This window comes from Anolis sagrei, chromosome 2 (assembly GCF_037176765.1).
Source record: "Anolis sagrei isolate rAnoSag1 chromosome 2, rAnoSag1.mat, whole genome shotgun sequence".
Lineage (NCBI taxonomy): Eukaryota > Metazoa > Chordata > Lepidosauria > Squamata > Dactyloidae > Anolis > Anolis sagrei.
Genome location: NC_090022.1, coordinates 266,848,584 through 266,868,802, shown reverse-complemented (window position 1 = coordinate 266,868,802; position 20,219 = coordinate 266,848,584). Strand labels below are relative to the sequence as shown.

Here is a 20,219-nt window from a genome sequence, read left to right as displayed (position 1 = left end):
AAACGTTTTGCTGTGTCAATATGTTTTGAGATTATGAGAAATAAAGTACTTTGTTGTCATATGTAGCAAAGATGTAGCAAAGATACTGAAGCTAGCAAGGAGAGAATTTGTTTTTTATTAATGTCAAATACATGACTGTTAAATGCCGATTTAGATGACTAGCGATTATTTTCATCATGTGTGTGCAAGTCACCTGTTGACTTGTGCCAGCTTCTGGTATTTAATAGGATATATTAAGATAAGAAATAATCAGAAATCAGAAACACACCTAGCTCCAACAGACAAGAGTTATTTGCCCCACCCTGGTTATTAAATATATAAACAGATATATAAACCCACTTTTCTAGTTCCAATAGACCTCACTACCTCTGAGGATGCTTGCCATAGATGCAGGTGAAACGTCAGAAAAAAATGCCTCTAGAACATGGCCATATAGCCCGAAAAACCCCACAACAACCCAGTAATCAGAAATGGTTTTCATTGTCTTCCTCTGAAATAGAGCCTACACAGCACCTGGTATTTCTTGGAGATCTCCCATCCAAGTGCTAACCAGGACTGACCATGTTCAACTTCCAAAAACAGACACTATCTGGTGCCTTTCTAAAGCTCCAGGTTTTTTTTTCTTTGATGTGCTTGCTGTATCTGTGCAATTGGTCTTGATTATAGAACTGCCTGTCCTACAAATGTCATCAGAGAATCCTTTATCTTTCCTCAGAATTGATGTTATAGACATCAGTTGTACACAAGCTGTCATTCAGCCAACATTATTACAGGCTGGATTGGTTTGTGGCACTTTGTATGCTTGCATTCTTTGTCAAAATGTTAGGAAGATGTCCTTTGTACATAGGGAGGAACAAAGGAATGCTTTGTCAGTGGCACTGACATGGCACTATGTTTGGGATGTTGGCATCTTAAAATTTAATGTTTTGTTTATGAGAGGTCATATTTTATTCCTCCTTCCAATGTTTCCATGTGACAAATTCCAGAAGTCATACCTGTTTTCTTTTCTTGTCTTGTGAGTACATTGATGCATTGTTCCATGTGCATAGTATGAGAGAAATAGATTATTGGGAGTTTCCATAACTTCTCTTGAAGTTCTGGTCTGATTACTTTGCTCTCTAGTCCTACAAAAGGGGAGAATTGAGGATGAAAGACCAAGGTAGATACATGGAGACTAAAAACAGTGGTCAATGCCTTATTCTGCTTTTTGGTACCTAGATTAATTTGTAGAAATTTTTACTCAATAAGATGAAGGATTTTAAAAATACCAGCATACCATAATTAATAGTAATGAATGTAAATGGGTTCCCTAATCTCTAAAACAGTGTTTTAAGACAAAATCAATTCTTCTGTGAGAAACAATGAGATCACAGCATTCTAAAAATGGTGCTGTATGCTCCCATTGGGAATAGTTTTGGGACATTGCACATACCAACGGTCACCAAATACAACTTCTCATTTTTGCAGCAAACAACCAGCTGTCTGACTATTAGTAATGTAATGTGAAGGAATTTTCTATAAATAGTTCCACCTGCTAAAACTACAAAACTCCTGAATAAATTTTTGCCCATCTTGTTGAAAGGTGTTCCCTTGTAAATAGCTGTTTTCACTTGTCAGAACAGCAGTGGAACAATTCGATTTTTATGTGAATTTTGATTTTTTTATGGCTAAAGGGCAAGTAATGGAAAATAATAAAACTTACGAAGTGCCTAATTTTTTGGGTTTTAGTAAGGTAATAATTAATTTGTTTCTTTATATATATTTTTTCAGCAGTATCATTACTGTTTTCACAATAAATCACCAATAGGATTTCAAACTCAAAACTTGCCCCTACTCCCCCAGATATAGTTGAAGTATTTACCACTTGCCTTAGTGTATCAAAATAGTACTCCTTTGGTGGCCTAATCACATAAAACTCTGGGAAGTCTGTTTCAAGGTGTGAAAGTAATACGTGAAAGCCTTCAGAAAAAATGAGACTATATATAATGCTGGCCATATAAAAATGAAGACACATGGATGCCAAAGCAATGCTGCATCTCAACAGAAGCATTCCAAAACAAGGAGGCATGCCTGGAAGGGTGCCAAAGATTAATTTGACAAAAACACACCCACCCAGAACATTATAGTTTAATTGACTTTACTCATTTCAGCCTTCTGGAACAGAACTATAGGGAAAAATACATTAACTCATAGGATATGGTAGAATTCTGTTTTAGAGCAATAATAACAACAACAACAACTATTATTTTGTTTTTCACCTACCTCTCATGGCTCAAGATAGGTTACAACATTGCTAAAACACATAATCATTTAAAAACATTCCATAAAATATCCATAAAATGCATATTTAAATATACAAAACAAAAGTTGAGTAGAAGTTTAAAATTCATGATTAAAACTGTCTGAGTTGACAAAATTATGAGGTACAAGATACCGGCAAATAATCTGTTACTTGTATTGATGAAATTGATTGTACTAGTATGCCATGACAACAGATAAGGAAAAACCATACATCATTAGAGGACACGCATACACACATGCATGCATACATGCTTGTATGTGTTGGCAAGAGATGCTGTCTTGTCAATTGTAGTGGATGATCACTCTCAACGGATATGGTGTAAATCCGCTAGTACAGTATTGATTAGGAACAAGTAAGATCTGACATATTTGGAGTGACGCTTGGTGCTACTTTTATTTTGCAGCTATCATCCTGTCTCTGTCTTGAGGCTACCCGCATTTAGAAAATGCTTGGATCTGAGTTGTTTAGTGGTTGGGAGGAGGACACAATCTTTTAAATAGGATAGATAGACAAACAGACACACATACACATACAATGGAACCACATGTTTTGCACATGGAAGATCCTAGGACCAATCCCCAGCATCTTGGAGTGGGAGGAAAAATTAATCCTGTTTGAAACTTTTGAGAGGCATTACTAGATAGGTATGAATATTTGACTAAATGGACTAGTGATATGGTAGAGCATAATGCAACCTCCTGTGTTTTTGTTTAGGACTCTCCCACCTTGTAACAGAATATAGTGACCAACCTAAAGTGCTCTGTAAAGATTTCTAAGAGAAAATGGTGCAACATGGATATGGGGCTGGTCTTACTGTTGGGGATTATCACACTGCATTAGAATTTAAAGACATAGCCTGGATCAGTATGCCAAGGGATATTGTAGCACCTTTGAGATTTGCTGAAATAAATAAGTTTGTAGCATTAGCATTTGTAGATGCATCTGATGAAGCAGACTTAATCTATGAAAGCTAATGTAATACATGTCTTTCTCTTAGGTAATCTCAACATGGTTAATCTCAAATATGGTGAATCACCTGTGCATTAAATTATTTTCCTATTCCAAGTTTGCAAATTGCTGTCCAGTAACAGTTAGACCCAGGCTCTTTTTGAAAGCATACAGAAAAGGAGATATCACCATTTCTTTAGGCTATTGGTTCTATTGCTGAACTGCTCTTACTGGCAAGAAGTACCTTCTAATGTTCAAATGAAGTGTTATCTCCTTTAACTTTAAACCATTAGACCTGGCCTACCTTCTGGGGCAACAGAGAATAGGCTCTGAAGACAGTGCTTGAGGTATTTGAAGGGCGCAATCATGTCACCCCACTGTCTTCTCTTCACCAAGCAGATCAAGCATTGTTCTCATCACAAAATTATTTTTGACTAATGAGTCTTACTTCTGCAGTAGATGGTGCACAGAATGCAGTTTCATAAAGGATACTGGACTAGTTCAGGTGCAGAAGGTAGAAAACAATAGTATTCATTCTCATTTTAATGAAGATTTGGTGTAGGAACATCTGTTTTGTTGTATTGTCGAAGGCTTTCATGGCCGGAATCACTGGGTTGTTGTAGATTTTTGGGCTGTATGGCCATGTTCTAGAAGTATTCCCTCCTTAACATTTCGCCTGCATCTATGACAGGCATTCTCAGAGGTTGTGAGGTCTCAACCTCTGAGGATGCCTGCCATACATGCAGGTGAAACGTTAGGAGAAAATACTTCTAGAACATGGCCATACAGTCCAGAAAACCTACAACAACCCATTATTTTTGTTCCCAAGTGATCATTTTTAGAGCTAACTCTGAAGTAGTTGTTTGCCCTCATATTTTGATTGGGAGCTTTGATCTTTGATATTTGAAAAGTTCCATTGGAATATGGAGTGAGGAGTTTGAAGCCTTCCAGATGTTTTGTCTGAAAGCTATCAGCACTAGGTAGCATGATCAGGAATGATGGGGGCTCATTGTTCTACAATATCTGGGGAGCACTGTATTCCCATCCCTGAACATAAGCTTGCCATAGGTAAAACCTTTAGTGATGATTGGAGAAATTGCACTAATCTTGTGTCTGGATATTTTCTTTCCATAGGTAAAGTATGTATGCAGAACTCCGCCGCAAAAAAATTAAGAAAAGTGAACATTTTTTGGCAAGTACATCAAAAGGAGGTTCAGCAAGAAGTAATATTCAGCCCACCTTGAAAAACTTTATTCATAAGTGCCAAGCAAGCCTGAAAAGCGACTAGCTGGGAACCTATACATAGATAAAAGAGTGCATTCTTCTGCTTTTTCAGTGATTAAATGTAAAGACTCAAATACGACATCAGCAGTACAGCCACAGCCCTTGGTGCTTTTCACATATTTGTGCTACGGTTTCACAACTGACATGTTACATAGCTTGTTTAGAAGCTCCTGTAATTATATATAGAGTAAAACCTAGTACCACTGTGTAACTGTTTTTCTATAATAGAATTAAATGTGAAGACATTTGCCAAAATGAGTGCAGAAGGATACCAATACCGAGCTTTATATGATTACAAAAAAGAACGAGAAGAGGACATTGACTTGCGCTTGGGAGATATTTTAACTGTGAATAAAGGTACCTTAGTTGCCCTTGGATTCAGTGATGGGGAAGAAGCAAAACCCGAAGAAATTGGTTGGTTGAATGGTTATAACGAAACTACAGGAGAAAGGGGGGACTTCCCAGGAACTTACGTAGAATATATTGGAAGAAAAAAAATCTCACCTCCAACTCCAAAGCCTCGTCCTGTCCGACCCCTTCCTGTGGCACCAAGTCCTGCAAGAGTAGGAGCAGACAGTGATCAATCAGGTTAGTAAAGTCTTGTCATGATGGTTGTGGTTCAATATCAAATATCAGAAACATTCAATTTGTGAATCATTCATTGAAGCCTCATACTGCATGTGGGCAGTCACAAAATTAGTTCAAACGTGATTTTACTTTTTTTTTTTCTTTCTGGATCATATTAATTTTGAAAAACTGCATTTTCCTTTTGGGATTGGAGTTGAGGTCATATTATCCATATCCTTCTTGTGAAGGTTTACTGTAAAACAACCAGAAATCTAGTATAATTCATTTTGAACTCAGTTATCATATTGCATACTGTGAAACACTAGTGTTCTTCGGTGAAGATATTGGTAATGCAACACAATGGAAGAGTGATGTTGTGCACACTTTCACATCATCTGGGTTTACTGATCTGGCTCATATTCAGAACCCAAGAAAATACAGGGTCTTTGCCATGGAAGCATACAAGTATATAGATGTTTCTCTTAACGTAGAAAGTTTTGAAAACCATTGGCCTGATGTAGTAGATTCCACCTTTTGGTTCAAATGTTTGATCCAAGTGTTTTGGACTTCCATTCCCAGAACCAAACCCAGCATAGACAGTAGGTGTATTCTGGAAATTCCAAAATATCCTGAAAACCACTGCTTCAAATGGGTGTTCTCTGGATTGAGGAACATCCCTGAGGCATTGAGTGCTAATCCTTGGCAAGTTTCCAAGAGAGAAAAATAATTGTATACTATGGAAGCAGATATAGTGCCAGTTTTTCACATATTGGGGAAATAAAAATGCCAGTCCTCCACATCAGATTGTATTATAAACACTATTTATTGTTGAGTGCCATCAAGTTATTTCTGACCATATCTCAAGTTTTCTTGGCAAAATTTCTCCAGAGGGATTTTTCCATTGCCCAAGGTCACCCAGTAGGTTTTCCCATGGATGAGCAGAGATTTGAACCCTGATCTGCTACTGTCCTAGACTACACAGTTGTACAAGGTGTTACTACAAGGCTATGTATGGCTAAAGCTTAATTAAAAAAACCCTAAACTTGGAAGAGAATACAAAATATGATCAATAAATGTGATAGTGTTAAAAAAGGTAATAATATAATGATGACAACTGTTGTTACTTTCCAGTGTTGTCTTACACATTACACTTGCAAGTTACTATTCTTCTATTACAGCATTCCAGATAGATATTTAGGGAATGTCTTTAGATCTTGTGTCACGGGGAAAATATCTTGTGCTTATATGCCACCACTAGTGGCTAAGGTAAAGGTTTCCCCTGACATTAAGTCTAGTCATGTCTGATTCTGGGGGTTGGTGTTCATCTCCATTTCTAAGCCAAAGAGCTGGCGTTGTCCTTTGGTCATATGGCCAACATTACTGCACGGAGTGCCATTACCTTCCCGCAGAAGCTGCACATATTGATTTACTCACATTTGCATGTTTTTGAACTGCTAGGTTGTCAGATGCTGGACCTAACAGCGGGAGCTCACCACACTCCCCGGATTTGAACCACCAAACTTTCGATTAGCAAGTTCAGCAGCTTAGCGGTTAAACCCACTGTGCCACCATGGGGCCCAACTAGTGACTACTGGCTATTTTATTACAAATCAAAAATAATAGAATAAATAAATAAATAAATACATTTTGTGCCCCTACAGATCAATGTACTTTTTAAAAAACAACCTGAGTATATATGGAGAGCTTGGGGAAGCACATTATCTTGCTTTACTGTGTGGAGTCAAATAGAAAATGAAAGTTTGCTGGTACAATTTACCAATCAAGCCTTATTGTGGTTATTACTGATATATTTACTATTTTCTGCACACTCTTAGACATGAGTGCTCCTATAAACAAAACAAACTCTGCTAGTGTTTTAAACTGACACAGCACATATTTTGAATGCAATCTGAAACTATTAAATATATGCTCCACTTTAAATCACAGAAACTCTAGGTAATTGTGAAAAATAAAATCTAATGATTTCATGAGAGGTAGCCATGTTGGTTTGTGGCAATGCCCACTACTAAAATCGCATAACTTTATGACTCTTGTAAATCCTTAAAAGACTACTAAATTGGTATATTTGCATTGCTTTGTGAATGGTCACACTTAACAGTTACATATCCTTTAGACTTTATCATAATAAACTCAATCTGTACTACTTTTATTTCAGTCTGTTCTGATGTTCACCGTCTTTATACCACACTTGTCTACAGAACGAAACGATGCCTGCATAGACTATAATTCAGGAGATAACTTTATGCTTCTAAGTATAATTTTGACAGTAGAAGCTAATATAATGTCAGCTTAGTGGTGATTATTTTACTTCAATTTGTTTCTGTTATGGACACATCTTTTGAAAAATCACATGATACAGGCATATCTGCGGTTCTTTCAGACACCAGCATAATTTCTTACAGCAGTGCTGATATTAACAGTGGAAGTAACAACATTATTTTATCAGCTCATGTGATGTCTCTTGTTGCATTTTATTAGAGCCATGAAGAATGTAGACAACAGGAAGTGGCAGCCCCAATGCTCTGGTAACATATTAGTCATGTCTAAATCTCTCTAAATAGGATACCCGCAAACTATATTTTAATGGTGAAATTTGGGGCTTTCTCTGTTGTTTGAGATCTTTGTCTTGTGTGCTGACAGCACTATTAACAAAAAAACTCTGTATGGATGCAATCTGCTCATATGGTTGAGAGAAATCACTTCCCATCGTTGAGAAAATTTACAATTCTGTTTCATTAAATAGCCACACATTATATTTTTTAGCTTCTCTTCTACCTTTACTTTATAAATTTAATAGGGTTGTTTTGTCAATTTTCCTCATTTGCATTAGATAAAAATTGACAAGTCTTTGCAGAATATGTATTCTGCCTTATTCTGTTGGTTGAAGGTTTGGATAGAGTGGAAAGTGCAGTTGGGAAGCAGTCTTCACAATTTTTAACATAATCCCTAGTAATCTGAAAGGCAACAGTATTTGTACAAATAATATCAAGAGCTGTTATTGATAGCTAAGCACAGAAAAATCAGTTTAGTTGTATGAAATAGCAACGTATTCTACATATTTTTAGATTTTCATTTAATTATAGAGTTTAGAGACAGCTGGGAATTGTTTGCTGGTCTGATTTTCCTCTTCCAAAGAACATGTGTTGTTCTACTACTGGAGAGAGCTTTTTAAAAAACAAAAGCCAATATGTCAGTTTGAAGAATTCTACAGTTGTTTTCTGGTGCCAGAAAGAAAAGGGTTTTCAAATGGTGCTCCCTAGAGAGAGAACCCAAGTCATAACCCCAGAAAGGTTTAAAAAACAACAAACTTCCCTCCCTACCTTGATTTGAGGGAAAATATATCCTACAAAATCACCAAATAGATTCACAAATTACATATTTGTTCACTTCCTGGAATAAATTACAACTAACCCTATATCAAATGATTTCAGAGCAGTGTGAAATAATATCAGTTTACCAAAATAATAATAGAAAGAACATATTAAAAACTGACAAATTAAATATGTCAGAACAGTTTGAAACAATGTAATCGCAGAAAACATGTGCAGATTTCGAGAAACCCAGTTAATAATCATCAACAACAACAACTTTATATTCTACCACCATCTGGTACGAGGTATTCGGCAGCTTACAAGGCACTCCAGGATGCACATATAACAGGTAAAAATTGTACAGAAGTATAAAACAAGTCACATAAAGTGATAACAACAACCCCCGTCAACACATGTAGAATAAAATCAAAATAATACAATTTTAAAACAACAGTAGATAAAACTAAGGCCTGTCTAAACATTCAAGTTTTCAGGTTGGAATGGAAGGATTGAAGCGTGGGGGCTAATCTAATCTCTTTTGGGAGGGTATTCCGGGGGGGGGGGGGCACCACAGAGGAGGCTCTTTCTCTCTCTCTCGTCCACACCAGCTGCTCTTGAGATGATGGTGGAAGCCTCAAAGGCTTTAATAAGTTGTGATTTGGCTTGTCACCCACAGGCAGAATTTTTGGATCTGGTCAAATTCATTACTGGTGTCTGGTCCTACTGTCTCACCTAGGCACAAACCCAGAAGTTTGTAGGCAAAGGCTTTTCTCACTGACACCATACAACAAATGCCATTACCCATGAGCAGCTTATTGGAAATCAAAGTCTCTGGTATATGTGCCATGGCACAAAAGATCCAGTCATTTCTGTTACTGGAAAGGCAGGGAGATGACCTCTCCACCCTACAGCTTAATATCTGCTAAGATAAGGGAGTACTTTGAGCATGTACAAATAACTATACATGCTCAGTAGAAGTGAGCAAATAGAGGAGAGGAGATAAGAGTAGCAAAAATGGATAGGGCCTTTTAAGGTGGAGTGGGTCACATAGTATAGGGCCTCCAATGTTTTCAAATGGTTGTTGTCCTACTTATTAAAATATTTTTTTAAAGTATGACTTATTTTTGTATTCATAGAAATAGTAACTCTGTGGCAGATGTATAATATACATCAAGTTTGAGAGAGAATCACTGGTGTTTCCAATTCTATTGGAATTCTCTCTGTCCCACCCCACCCCACATCCTCTTGAAGAAGTTCTTCTTGGTGGCGACTCCCAGGCCTTTGAACTAACTTCATGGGATGGCTAGACTGGAGCCCCCTTTGTTGTCTTTCCATATGGAAGCAAAGACTTCTTGATTTTGACAGGCGTTTGAGAACTGATTGCTCATGAGACAGACATCTTTAATAATGTGTTATATTATCTATATTTGTTTCTCTTTCTAAATAGTGATGCTTTTAATTGTCTTGATAATTTTATTTTAACTTTCCTATGTTTTGAACTTTTGTGTCTGTTAACATTTGTAAGCTACCTTAAGTCCCAGAGCTGGGGAAAACTAAGGGATGAATTAGTAGTAATAAATTATAACGAGGAATTTTATCTGTAAAATTTATTAGCAAGCTAAAGTTTGTGCAATGGGCGGGTAACATCTCACTCTAACTCATATTTTTAATTTGAGGTGTTTGTTGACCATCCCCCCCCCCCCCCCCCCCCACCACCACTGTAAAATAAAACTCAAAACTGTTCGTAAAATGGGAAATTGATATCCTGAATCAGCAGCCTCATTTTGAACTTTATAAATGTGTCAAAACTGAGTTGTCATGGCCCACTAACTTGACATGGTGTATTTTTGTTGTGAACTGTGGTGAAGTGTATCTTATTGTTTTAAATATGGTTGGTTACTCAAAATGAACAGGCAAAGAGGAATGGTCATTAGAACCTCTGAAACAAATTACTGTATGCAAAATGGAAATTGCAACAACTATTAACATCCTGATAACATTTCAACAATAGTGGGTGAAATGTTTCTTTCATAGCAAATCTATTTCAGTATTGTAGTACTTCAAAGAAAAATACATCATGTCAAAATACAATCAACGCTAAAAACACTGCAAGTGCTAATTGCTATGATTGCCAAAGTGTAAATGTGTGATCAGAAATCAGCTTGGTAATTAGCATTTTCTTAAAATAGACTGGTTTAGCAATCTACCTTACAGTACAGTTATCTTTGCTTGCCTCCCTCCTAGGACAGTCACAAGATAAAATGTCTTCTCCATACCAATCAGATTATTATAGTCTTGACCAGTTGCAATTCCCAGCATTATATGGGTTGAGAACCATCTCTGTTCGGTGGCCATTCTGTCTCTCTCTTTGTGTGTGTCTCCTGTCACCTTTCTTTGTTGGGGATGAAAGTGGAGCAGTAGAGGCAGAAACAACCAAACCCCTTATTATACAGAAGAACTACAGTTTGATTTCTGTGTCCACATGATTGGTACTCACAGTTTCATTTGTCTACTTCTAACAGAATATGACCTCTCCAGTGTGACTGTGGTATTCTTGGGCTGAAAGTCCTACATTTCAGTAGGGTTCACTTACGTGTCTGTGGCTTCACATATCCACCAAAAGTCTGGAAATGTATCACCTGTAGAAATGGAGAACATACTGTATGTGTGCTGTGCGAGAATTTCTATTGTTTACTCTTTTATGATTGTGTAAAGAATTTAATGTCTGAAGAAAGTCGGGAGAGTTGACTTAGTGATTAATGTGCAAACTAACTGGGAGCAGGGAACATTATCCATTTTGGATCAATGGGATCCTTTTTTGTGTAGTGTTAGATAGAACATGAGGAAATCTAGAATGGCAGGTTGAGAATTAGGATAATCTACAATGTTGTCTTATGTCTATGTAGCCCATATGGCATCATGTAGTTGCTGGGGTGTCCCTTGGGTTTTGAAATAGATAATATGCTCAGTGGGATTAAGGGCTTTCTAAAACAAACAAGAGTCAAATAGAAAAATAGGGAACCTGAAGCTGAAGAAAGAAGCATTTCAATAGTGACATTCACTTATGTGACTGTTCAAAAATCTGGTTTTAAGAGAGATTTAAACGTACTTATTTTTTTACTTGTTTTAGATTTGAATTTTATTGTAATCACCTTAATTTAATTTCTTGGTTAAGTTGGATTTCATTTTAGAGGCTAAATCCAATTGTCAGTCCCAAGTAGAGTAAAACAAGTATTGACTTAACACTTGATTTAATGGGTTAATTCTAATGGAGACTAAAAACTAGAATGAGCTGCATGACTTTTATATTGTAATGAATAATTGTCATTTTTTATTGTAACTGGAGACTGAAGTTTTCAAAATGAGTAAAGAAACATTCAACAAAGAATAATTCCACTAATTAAAAATTACTTTTCCAGGGGTAATATTCGGTCTCTGTGTTAACCATTCCCTTTGAAATCTTGCAAAATGGCTGATTTGTTAATCTGCGCATCTTAGTTGCCTCATATAAATTGTGTCCTTCCCTCATCTGGGTAGATCAATGTGGTTTCTATTATGAGAGTAAGAAAATAGAAAAGATGGGGAAATTGAAAATGCCTTTTGAACAGAGTGCAACCTATCATTGGAATAATGTGTACTTAAGATCTTAACATTTTCTGTTCATTTTGGCTTGCAACTGAAAATCTGATTATTTCCCATATAAATATTTTTTTTTCCATTCACATCCATGATAGATAGGTAGATGATAGATAGATACATACTGCTATCACCTCCTCAGTACAAGTAATGCGGATGAGTTCTAGTTGTTGTTTGACTCCACCTGCTGGTAAATCCTCATAGTACTGAAAATCAGTGAAATGACAGATTTATGGACTGAACCATAAACAATGGAATCTAGCCTTCTTTCTTTCTTTTTTTTCCTCTGGTTAAGCAGAATCCTGATTGTAAGTTAGATAAAATGAGTGCTCATGAATCTGCTGGATCAGTTGGATCAAACTTAGCAATGCTAACTTTTGTTGAAATTAACCCTGGTCAGTTTTCCTACTGTAAGACAATTTGCTTTTCTTTAAATAAGTGGGACTCTGGCCAGTCTAACTCCTCTCCCCCCCCCCCCCCCCCAGCTCCAGGCTGAAATCAGGAGACATGGTTAGTCAGTGCTGATATCCGTTATCTGTAACAAGCTGAAATAGGTTGGCTATCTCTCTGTTGTGGGTTGTAAGGGAACACTTTCTTCTGCAACATGTGATTGTTTGCAACTGCCAATTCCTTGCCAAGAAATCATTTTATATCCGTGTACTCTGAAATATTTGTTTAACGTCCTTTACATACACACAGCTTCTTTGAAAGAACACAGATGTCTGCAGTGCAGCTGGCAGTAAATGTGTATCTTGGTTAACATCTTGGGTCCATGATGAATTACCATGAAATCGGTCTGAAGGCTGAAATCTGAGGTTTTGCCTTATTTTAATAGTTTAGAATGAAAATGTCACCTCTGCTATAATTTAAGTATTTAACCATGGTTACAACTTACATGTTCTGAGCCATTATACTGACATTCCTCTAAATTTGAGGGAGTGGTTAAGTTAGCTTTATTTACTTAAGTGAATCAGCTAAACTCAGTGAACACATCTAACAATGTTCTTTTTTATTTAAAAACTAAACCTAGAAGGATTAAAATAGACCATATTAAATTATTACATTATTTATCATCATTAATTTATATGTCCACAATAAATGCAAAGGAATGTATAAAATCAAACCAAGCAAATACTTTTAGAACAATCCTTGCCTGAAAGCTGACTCCAGATACCAGCCTGAACAAAAGTCTCACAGTGTTGTTAAATGTGCTCAATTTTTTTGGCATGCCTCCAGAAAGGGAAGAATTCCACAGCTGCGAGACAGCCACCTCGAGCCACCTCTTTATATGCCTTTTTGTTGTCTGGATATCACCAGAAAACTTCCAGAGGAATTCCTCAGCATCTTACTCAGCTTATATTTCATAGACAGGAGTCTCCTGCCATCAGAAGGCCCAAGTTAATTTTATGTGCTACATAAATACTTCAAATGATTATTCCAGTAGCAAGATTTACTTGAATATTTATTGAAAACCCATTAGAACTATACATGTTTCCTCAGAAGTACATCCCACTGACTTCAGTGAAACTTATTGTTAGGTAAATATGTATAGAGTTCCAAAGTAAACATTGTTAAATAGAAAAGCACCCTTTCCAGCTTATTAGTTCACCCCTAAATTTAACATTTAGATTTTAGGCTGAGGGCTCCCCATTTTCCAATGTACATCTAGATTTTCACTCCAGGATATCCTGTAATTTTGGATTTCCCCCACTGTTGCTCCCTCAGAGTGTACGTCTGCACTACACAGCTGAATGTAAAATTCATTACCACGTCAATTAGTATATAGGTTTCACAGCGGATTGAGCAATAGTGTAACATCACATAGTCTCATGATGAATGGCAAACAGGTGAACAGTAGAGTGAGCACTGGTATTGTTGTATTCAATTATAAGTGCTAACTGCACTGAAATCTAGCATTTTAAGTAGGTCTTTATCTTTTGATTGTACAGTCTTTATTCCAATAGTTTCTTTATTGAGTAGAAATGAACAAGCTATTTGAGAGTCTTTAGAAGCTGCATTAATCATAGATGTGGCCAGTTTTTGTAAATTAGTAACCCCCCCCCCCCTTTTATAGGAAAATATTGATAAAAGAGAACAAAGAGTTATTTTAGATGATTTCTTGATAACATATCTATACAAAAAATCAAATATGTGTATGTGGCAGAGGTGTCCACTTACACAGACAGCTTCCCACCTCCACAAATAGGTATAGTTCCAAGTGCCGAGAAGCCTTCAAAGGCACTCCCTCAACTATTTTATTGACCCATTGGCTGAACTGGAGCCACCGATGGCATAATGGGTTAAACCCTTGTACTGGCAGATAGGTCAGCCGTTTGAATCTGGTGAGAGTAGGTTAAACGCCCTCTGTAAGGTCCAGCTCCCCATGTGGGGACATGAGATAAGCCTCCCACAAGGATGGTAAAATATTAAACATCCAGGCATCCCCTAGGCAACGTCCTTGCAGGCAGCCAATTCTCTCACACCAGAAGTAACTTGCAGTTTCTCAAGTTGTCCCAACACTATATCTGGCTAAACTATGGTGGTATGGTGCAGTGGTTTGACTGTTAGACTAGGACGCTGGGTTTGAAATCCTATGTAGTTATAGAAAACCCACTGAGTGACAATTGGGAAATGTATTTTCAGCCTGAGATGAAGACAATGGCAAATCTTTTCTGAATAAACCTTGCCAAGAAAACTTATGAAAGTGCTACCTTAAGTTGGAGGTGATTTGAAAGCATATAATAAAGATATGTGTAGCCGTAAACTTGCTTATGTAGTCTTTCTTCAAAGGTTCATTTATGATTTCACTATCCCATTCCACTATGGAAATAATTTCTGGCCTGAACGGGAAGCAGATTGTTATAATCTCAAGCCTATGTGAGTCTTAATGTAATCACTTCCCCTCCCTTCCCCCTGTGTGTTTCAATTATCAATTTTGCCCAATGAAATCTGTGGTTTTGACAGCTTGCACAGAAAATGTTGTGCCGTTTTGGTTGTTCTGATAAGCCTATTGCTACAGTATGTCTGAGGTTTTTTTTGTATGATCATAGAAAATTTTTTAAGTAACCAGATGAGTGTCAAATGAATAGTAGTCTATTTGTTTTTAAAGCATACTTGAAATCTCAAGTCAATTGTCCCATCCCATTTCCCATTCAAAATTAAACTCCCATTATGATACACCGCCCAGCCCTTTTTTTGTTTACCATGCCCATTTTGTAGTCCAAGCCATTGGTTTTATTGAACATTATCTGGTGGAGTTGTAATTGAAATTGGTTTTAAAAAATGTTGTATTCTAGTAGAATTTTTGTTGTCTTTGATGCTTTCATTTCTATCTTTTTGCATGATTCTTGGCAATTGAATGTTTTGCCTTATATGTTGGAAAGCGCCCTGAGTCCCTTTGGGGAGATAGGGCATTATACAAATAAAGTATTATTATTATTATTATTATTATTATTATTATCATTCATGTCATATTCCTTGAAGTGACACAGGTACTTGCACAATGCTGGATGAATTTGGTATTTTAGGATGTTCAAACTGATGAAACAAATGTATATTTGGATGTGTGGTTTGGAGATGGCTAATGTTACAAATATTTATAAACATTGGTTTGGAAATATTTTCAAAAATTGAGCATTGCTACTAATGGATCCCAGTACTGATTGACTTATTAATATAAAAAGGGAAGGTAATTATAGGCTGATCTAGTTTTTTTTTTCTCCCAGTGTTTCCTCCTAGACACACATTTTAATTATTTATCATAGGTAAAGAAAAGGAACCAAGTGGTTAACATTTTAAAAGAATGTGTGGCATTTTGTTGACTGTTTATATCAGGACAGATTACAAACTTAACATGTTCTTTTCAATATTTGCAAATGTAAGCAAATTCTCTTATACATGACAACTACTTAAATGTAACAACCAGTTAGTTCTTTTTCTTAAAAATATCTTTATTTGTTCAGTGAAGCCAAGGAAAGCTGTTATCTTCTTCCCACCAAAGTCATCAGCCAAATCCCTCATTAACTTGGGTGAAAATAGGATCAGACCTATGGAGATTATCTGGGCTTGGCTGTTTGAACCTGGTTATTGGGAATCCTGGCTGAGAAAGTACTATAAAATAGGACTGTATTCTTAGAAATTCAGTGTGTGCTACCATACATTGCTAGTAGGAATCCAAGTTTGGGTTATTTATTGTCCCGTTCAGAAGATATTGCTTGTCTTTTCTGTTAAATACTTATTGGCATCTCAGTTTTATCTATAAACAGTTTGATGCTATCAAAGTACTGTATAGTTTTTTTTAAATCTGCAAAGCATATGTGAAACTATTTGATTATAAAAATCCCAACTTTTCTTTCTTAACAGTATAGGTTCTACTGGCTGATTTATATTTTATATTCTATAATTAAATATAAGTATCAGTTTTATTCATGCACAAGCATACATGGTAGTTTCTGTTGAAGGATCAGGCCCAGCACCAAAGGCAAGACCTAGAATGGTGTTCATTGTTAGTTTGATTGTATTCTGCAATATCTGAAAACATACATTTATTGCTTAATAACGCTTCATAGGTTGGGGCTCAGGGGTTCCCAAGCTGTGGTCCTTGGAGCACCAGTGGTCCTCAAGAACTAAAATATGGTCTGCAGCCTCACCGTTACTACTTCATTGCAACAAGAGCGACTGGTCTCGCAAAACCCTCTTATAGTTCCAAGGCTTATTAAATATGGTTTTCTGTGGGCGAGCAGATAGCAACTACTTGATGACATATGTTCTGTATCAGAAACCAGAGCTGATGTGGTCTATCCAGTGCAATTTTCTGAAACGGCGTTTTAGTCCATCGAAGTGAGTCACATGAGATTTTTTAGTTTTAAGGTGCTAGAGCACTGGGTGCAATAATATACAAGTCTACTAAGAAGCAGGTCTCATTGAGTTTAATGGGACTTGCTCTCAGATATCATATCACTAAAATGAAAACAAAGGCACAGATTTTCATATGTGTGGATGAAAATGTAGAAGTACTCATCCAATGAAGTATGTGCTTGCTCATTCTATTCCTCAGATATTATCACCATGTTGATATTCTGCTTCAAAGTCCCTACTCTCCCTTCTTTAGAGTTATTTAACTTTAAACCAGATTTGGATTGGACATCTATTTTAAAAGGAAGTTTGGGATTGAATTATATGCATCCAGTCCATCTCCCTGCCATGCAGGAAAATATAATCAAAGCACTCTTGACAGGTGGCTATCCAGCCTCTGTTTAAAAACTTTCAGAGAAATATACTTCATCAGGTCAAATGTCACCCATCCTGTATTTGTGCATTTCTTTTTTTCTGCTAAGTGTAATGCTCCCTGTTGTTCCCTGATGTAATTTATTTTGTTAGTTTTTGCCCAGCTCTTCTATCTGTCAAAGTCATTTTGAATTCTGATTCTGTCCACCAAGGTATTAGCTACACCTCCTAATTTGGTGTAATTTGCATTTTTAACCCAATAGAAACAAGTACAGTGTGTCTTCCACCAACACCATGTAAAAGACAGCACACTGTTCATTTATTTATGAGTTACTTATAAAGCTGAAACATAAAGGAAGTTCTTTGTTGGACAACAAAATTCAGGAGTTGGAGGTTCTTTTAAAAATACAACTTCTGCTTTGCTACATGAAGCTAACATACTTCCTCTTCGTGAGCAGAAGAACCCTTTCTTGGATTACTTCTCTGTGCCTTCAAATAGACTTACAGTCCTCCTCTTACAGAAATTTACATCAAAGTACCCAAGGAGAGTGACAACAATTTTTAATTTCAAAGTGCAGTAGTGAAGTCAAAAAGAATGCTTAAATGCCTAAAACTGCTTTTGAGGATTGGTTGTTAAAAATGTATGAAATCACCCTTTATACAAAACCATGTATGAACAGGAAACAAATGCCACCCTTAAATCTATGACAGATTTCACTTGAAAATAATGTTATAAAAATCAATATTACAGGGGACTGATTTTTCCAGTGCTGAACAGTATTTTTCTTCTCTTATTCTCTTGACTTACAGTTGGCTCAACTGTGACAGTATGGTGTAGTGTTTGACTGTTACACTATAGCTCTGGGTTTGAAATCCTACTCAGCCATAAAAACCCACTGAGTTACATTCGACAAGTTGCATTCTCATCCTGAGAGAAAGATACTAGCATATAGTCTCTGAATAAACTTTGCCAAGAAAACTCTATGCAGGTGCAACCTTAAGCCAGAGGTGATTTGAAAGTGCGTAATAAAGATATGTGTGGCTGTAGGCTTCTTCTGTAGGCTTTCATCTCTCGCCCAGTGAGTGCAATAAATGAACCTTAATTATACATTTAATCTACATCGAGGAAGCCTTATCAGCTACATGATTGAGTGTAAAAATCTGCATCTCTAGTTGGTTTTCAAAGTATAAGTGGAAAAAACGAGAGCCATTATTTAAATCAGCCCTGAATCATGTTACAATCTCAAAGAAAATATGGATGTACCACACATGTACATGTGCACAAAGTCCTAGATCCAGTGTCTTGTTCCAGCTAGAGGAATATAATTTTAAGGAAGTGTGATTTATATAAGAAATGACATTTCAGCCAGCAATTTATTGTGGGTCTCAAAACAACTAGATTTAGGCGAGACGAAATTACTTGCAGACAGACACATACATGTATCATTTATTTTAACTCCAGCTTTTTCTGAATCGAATGAAGGCATTTAAAACAGTACATCTTTCATATTAAAGGAAATAAAATGTCATGAAAATAGAACCATCATATGAAAGAGAAGACTAGCTAGTGAAACCAGCAGTTAAACTCTGGATCAAAACAGAATGGATGTTTCTAAAATATTGATGAAAGCCATTAAGACCTTTTAGAAAAGCATGACAGACTTCACCTGGCATCTTAAAAATAGCAAAGGTAAATATTCTAAGGAAAAGTTTCAGAGTTTAGGCATCACCACAAAAAAGACCTTCACTGCAGACATCACCTTCTATTTCCCAAATGGCTATAATTAATTTTAATTAGAGTGCAGAGTTTTGTGGGAGAAGCGCCCTTTTAAATATCCAACGCTAGGACAGTTAGACCTTTACAGATTGAGACCAAAGAATCAAATATGTCTTCCTTTGACATTTACATATTGCATGTAAAAAGAAGCTGCCTTTTTATGTTAAGCTGCTTTGAATCTCATTCATAAGAGATAAAGTGCAGTATTATTATTAATAATAATAATAATAATAATAATAATAATAATAATAATTTCACATGGAATATGTACACTGTATTCATTTGCTGGCATACAAGATAGGAAGCAGCCTTGATCCCAACATGCATTGTGTCTTGCTATTGTTTCTGCACAGTTGTTTGCTGTAGTATTCTGAAGATGTACAAAACTTCATCTGAAACTGAACTGCAGTTTGTGAGTTCAGCGCTGGAAGTGCTATCATTAAAAACAGCAAATGAAGCTTTTGTGTATTTTATCTTAATTTTTTTATTCTTTTCTGTCAGAACACGCCTACAGCACTGAAGAACATACTATATAATTATAAAATAGGATTGCTCAAATGACCATCTCTTGTATAAATATATTTCTTCTCTAGATCCTGCTCTGTGGATAGCTCCAGTACACATTTTTGCATCTTGATTTTTTTTCTCTTTCCTAAGTTATGGAGTATTTTTTAAAAGGAAAGGAAGAATTGGTGAAAGCAAGACAGAAGAAACACAGTTGTGTGTAAACTTTTTAAATACCTGGGAGTTATGCATTTCTGTTGGCCTGAGCAGGCTTCTGACAGATTACGTGCAAATACATCTGTGTGTGCTTCATTATTTGATTGCCTTAGGAGATTGCTGTTTAAGTTGGCAAATCGACTTATTAAAAGCAAAGCTTGTCTCCTGGCAAGATTACAGCATGCAGGAGGGGGGAACCCAAATGGTGAGGTATAATGTGTTTATAGTGTCAGGAAACTGTAAAGTTACCAGGGAAAAGTGGGATTAAATGTGGTTCCAATTTATTGTACTGGGCTCGAGATGATAGACCTTTAGAATTCAGAAGTAAAAGATGAATTCTCTTTATTTCTAAATCAAATACGTAGAGCAAATCTGGAATATTGTGATCTTTTAATTCATAAAAAATCTGGAGGTTTTTTCCCCACAG

General features: G+C 36.4%; 1 protein-coding gene across 2 annotated transcripts in view; it reads left to right on the top strand.

Annotated features, from left to right (window-relative positions):
• Positions 1 to 20,219, top strand: part of PIK3R1 (phosphoinositide-3-kinase regulatory subunit 1) — a 133,169-nt gene that overhangs the window by 8,381 nt on the left and 104,569 nt on the right. For both annotated transcript variants that reach the window (XM_067464577.1, XM_060761593.2), the window contains exon 2: positions 4,385 to 5,122. In XM_067464577.1, the coding sequence (XP_067320678.1) occupies positions 4,789 to 5,122 (334 nt within the window). In that variant the 5' untranslated portion in view covers positions 4,385 to 4,788. The remainder of the gene's footprint in view (positions 1 to 4,384; positions 5,123 to 20,219) is intronic.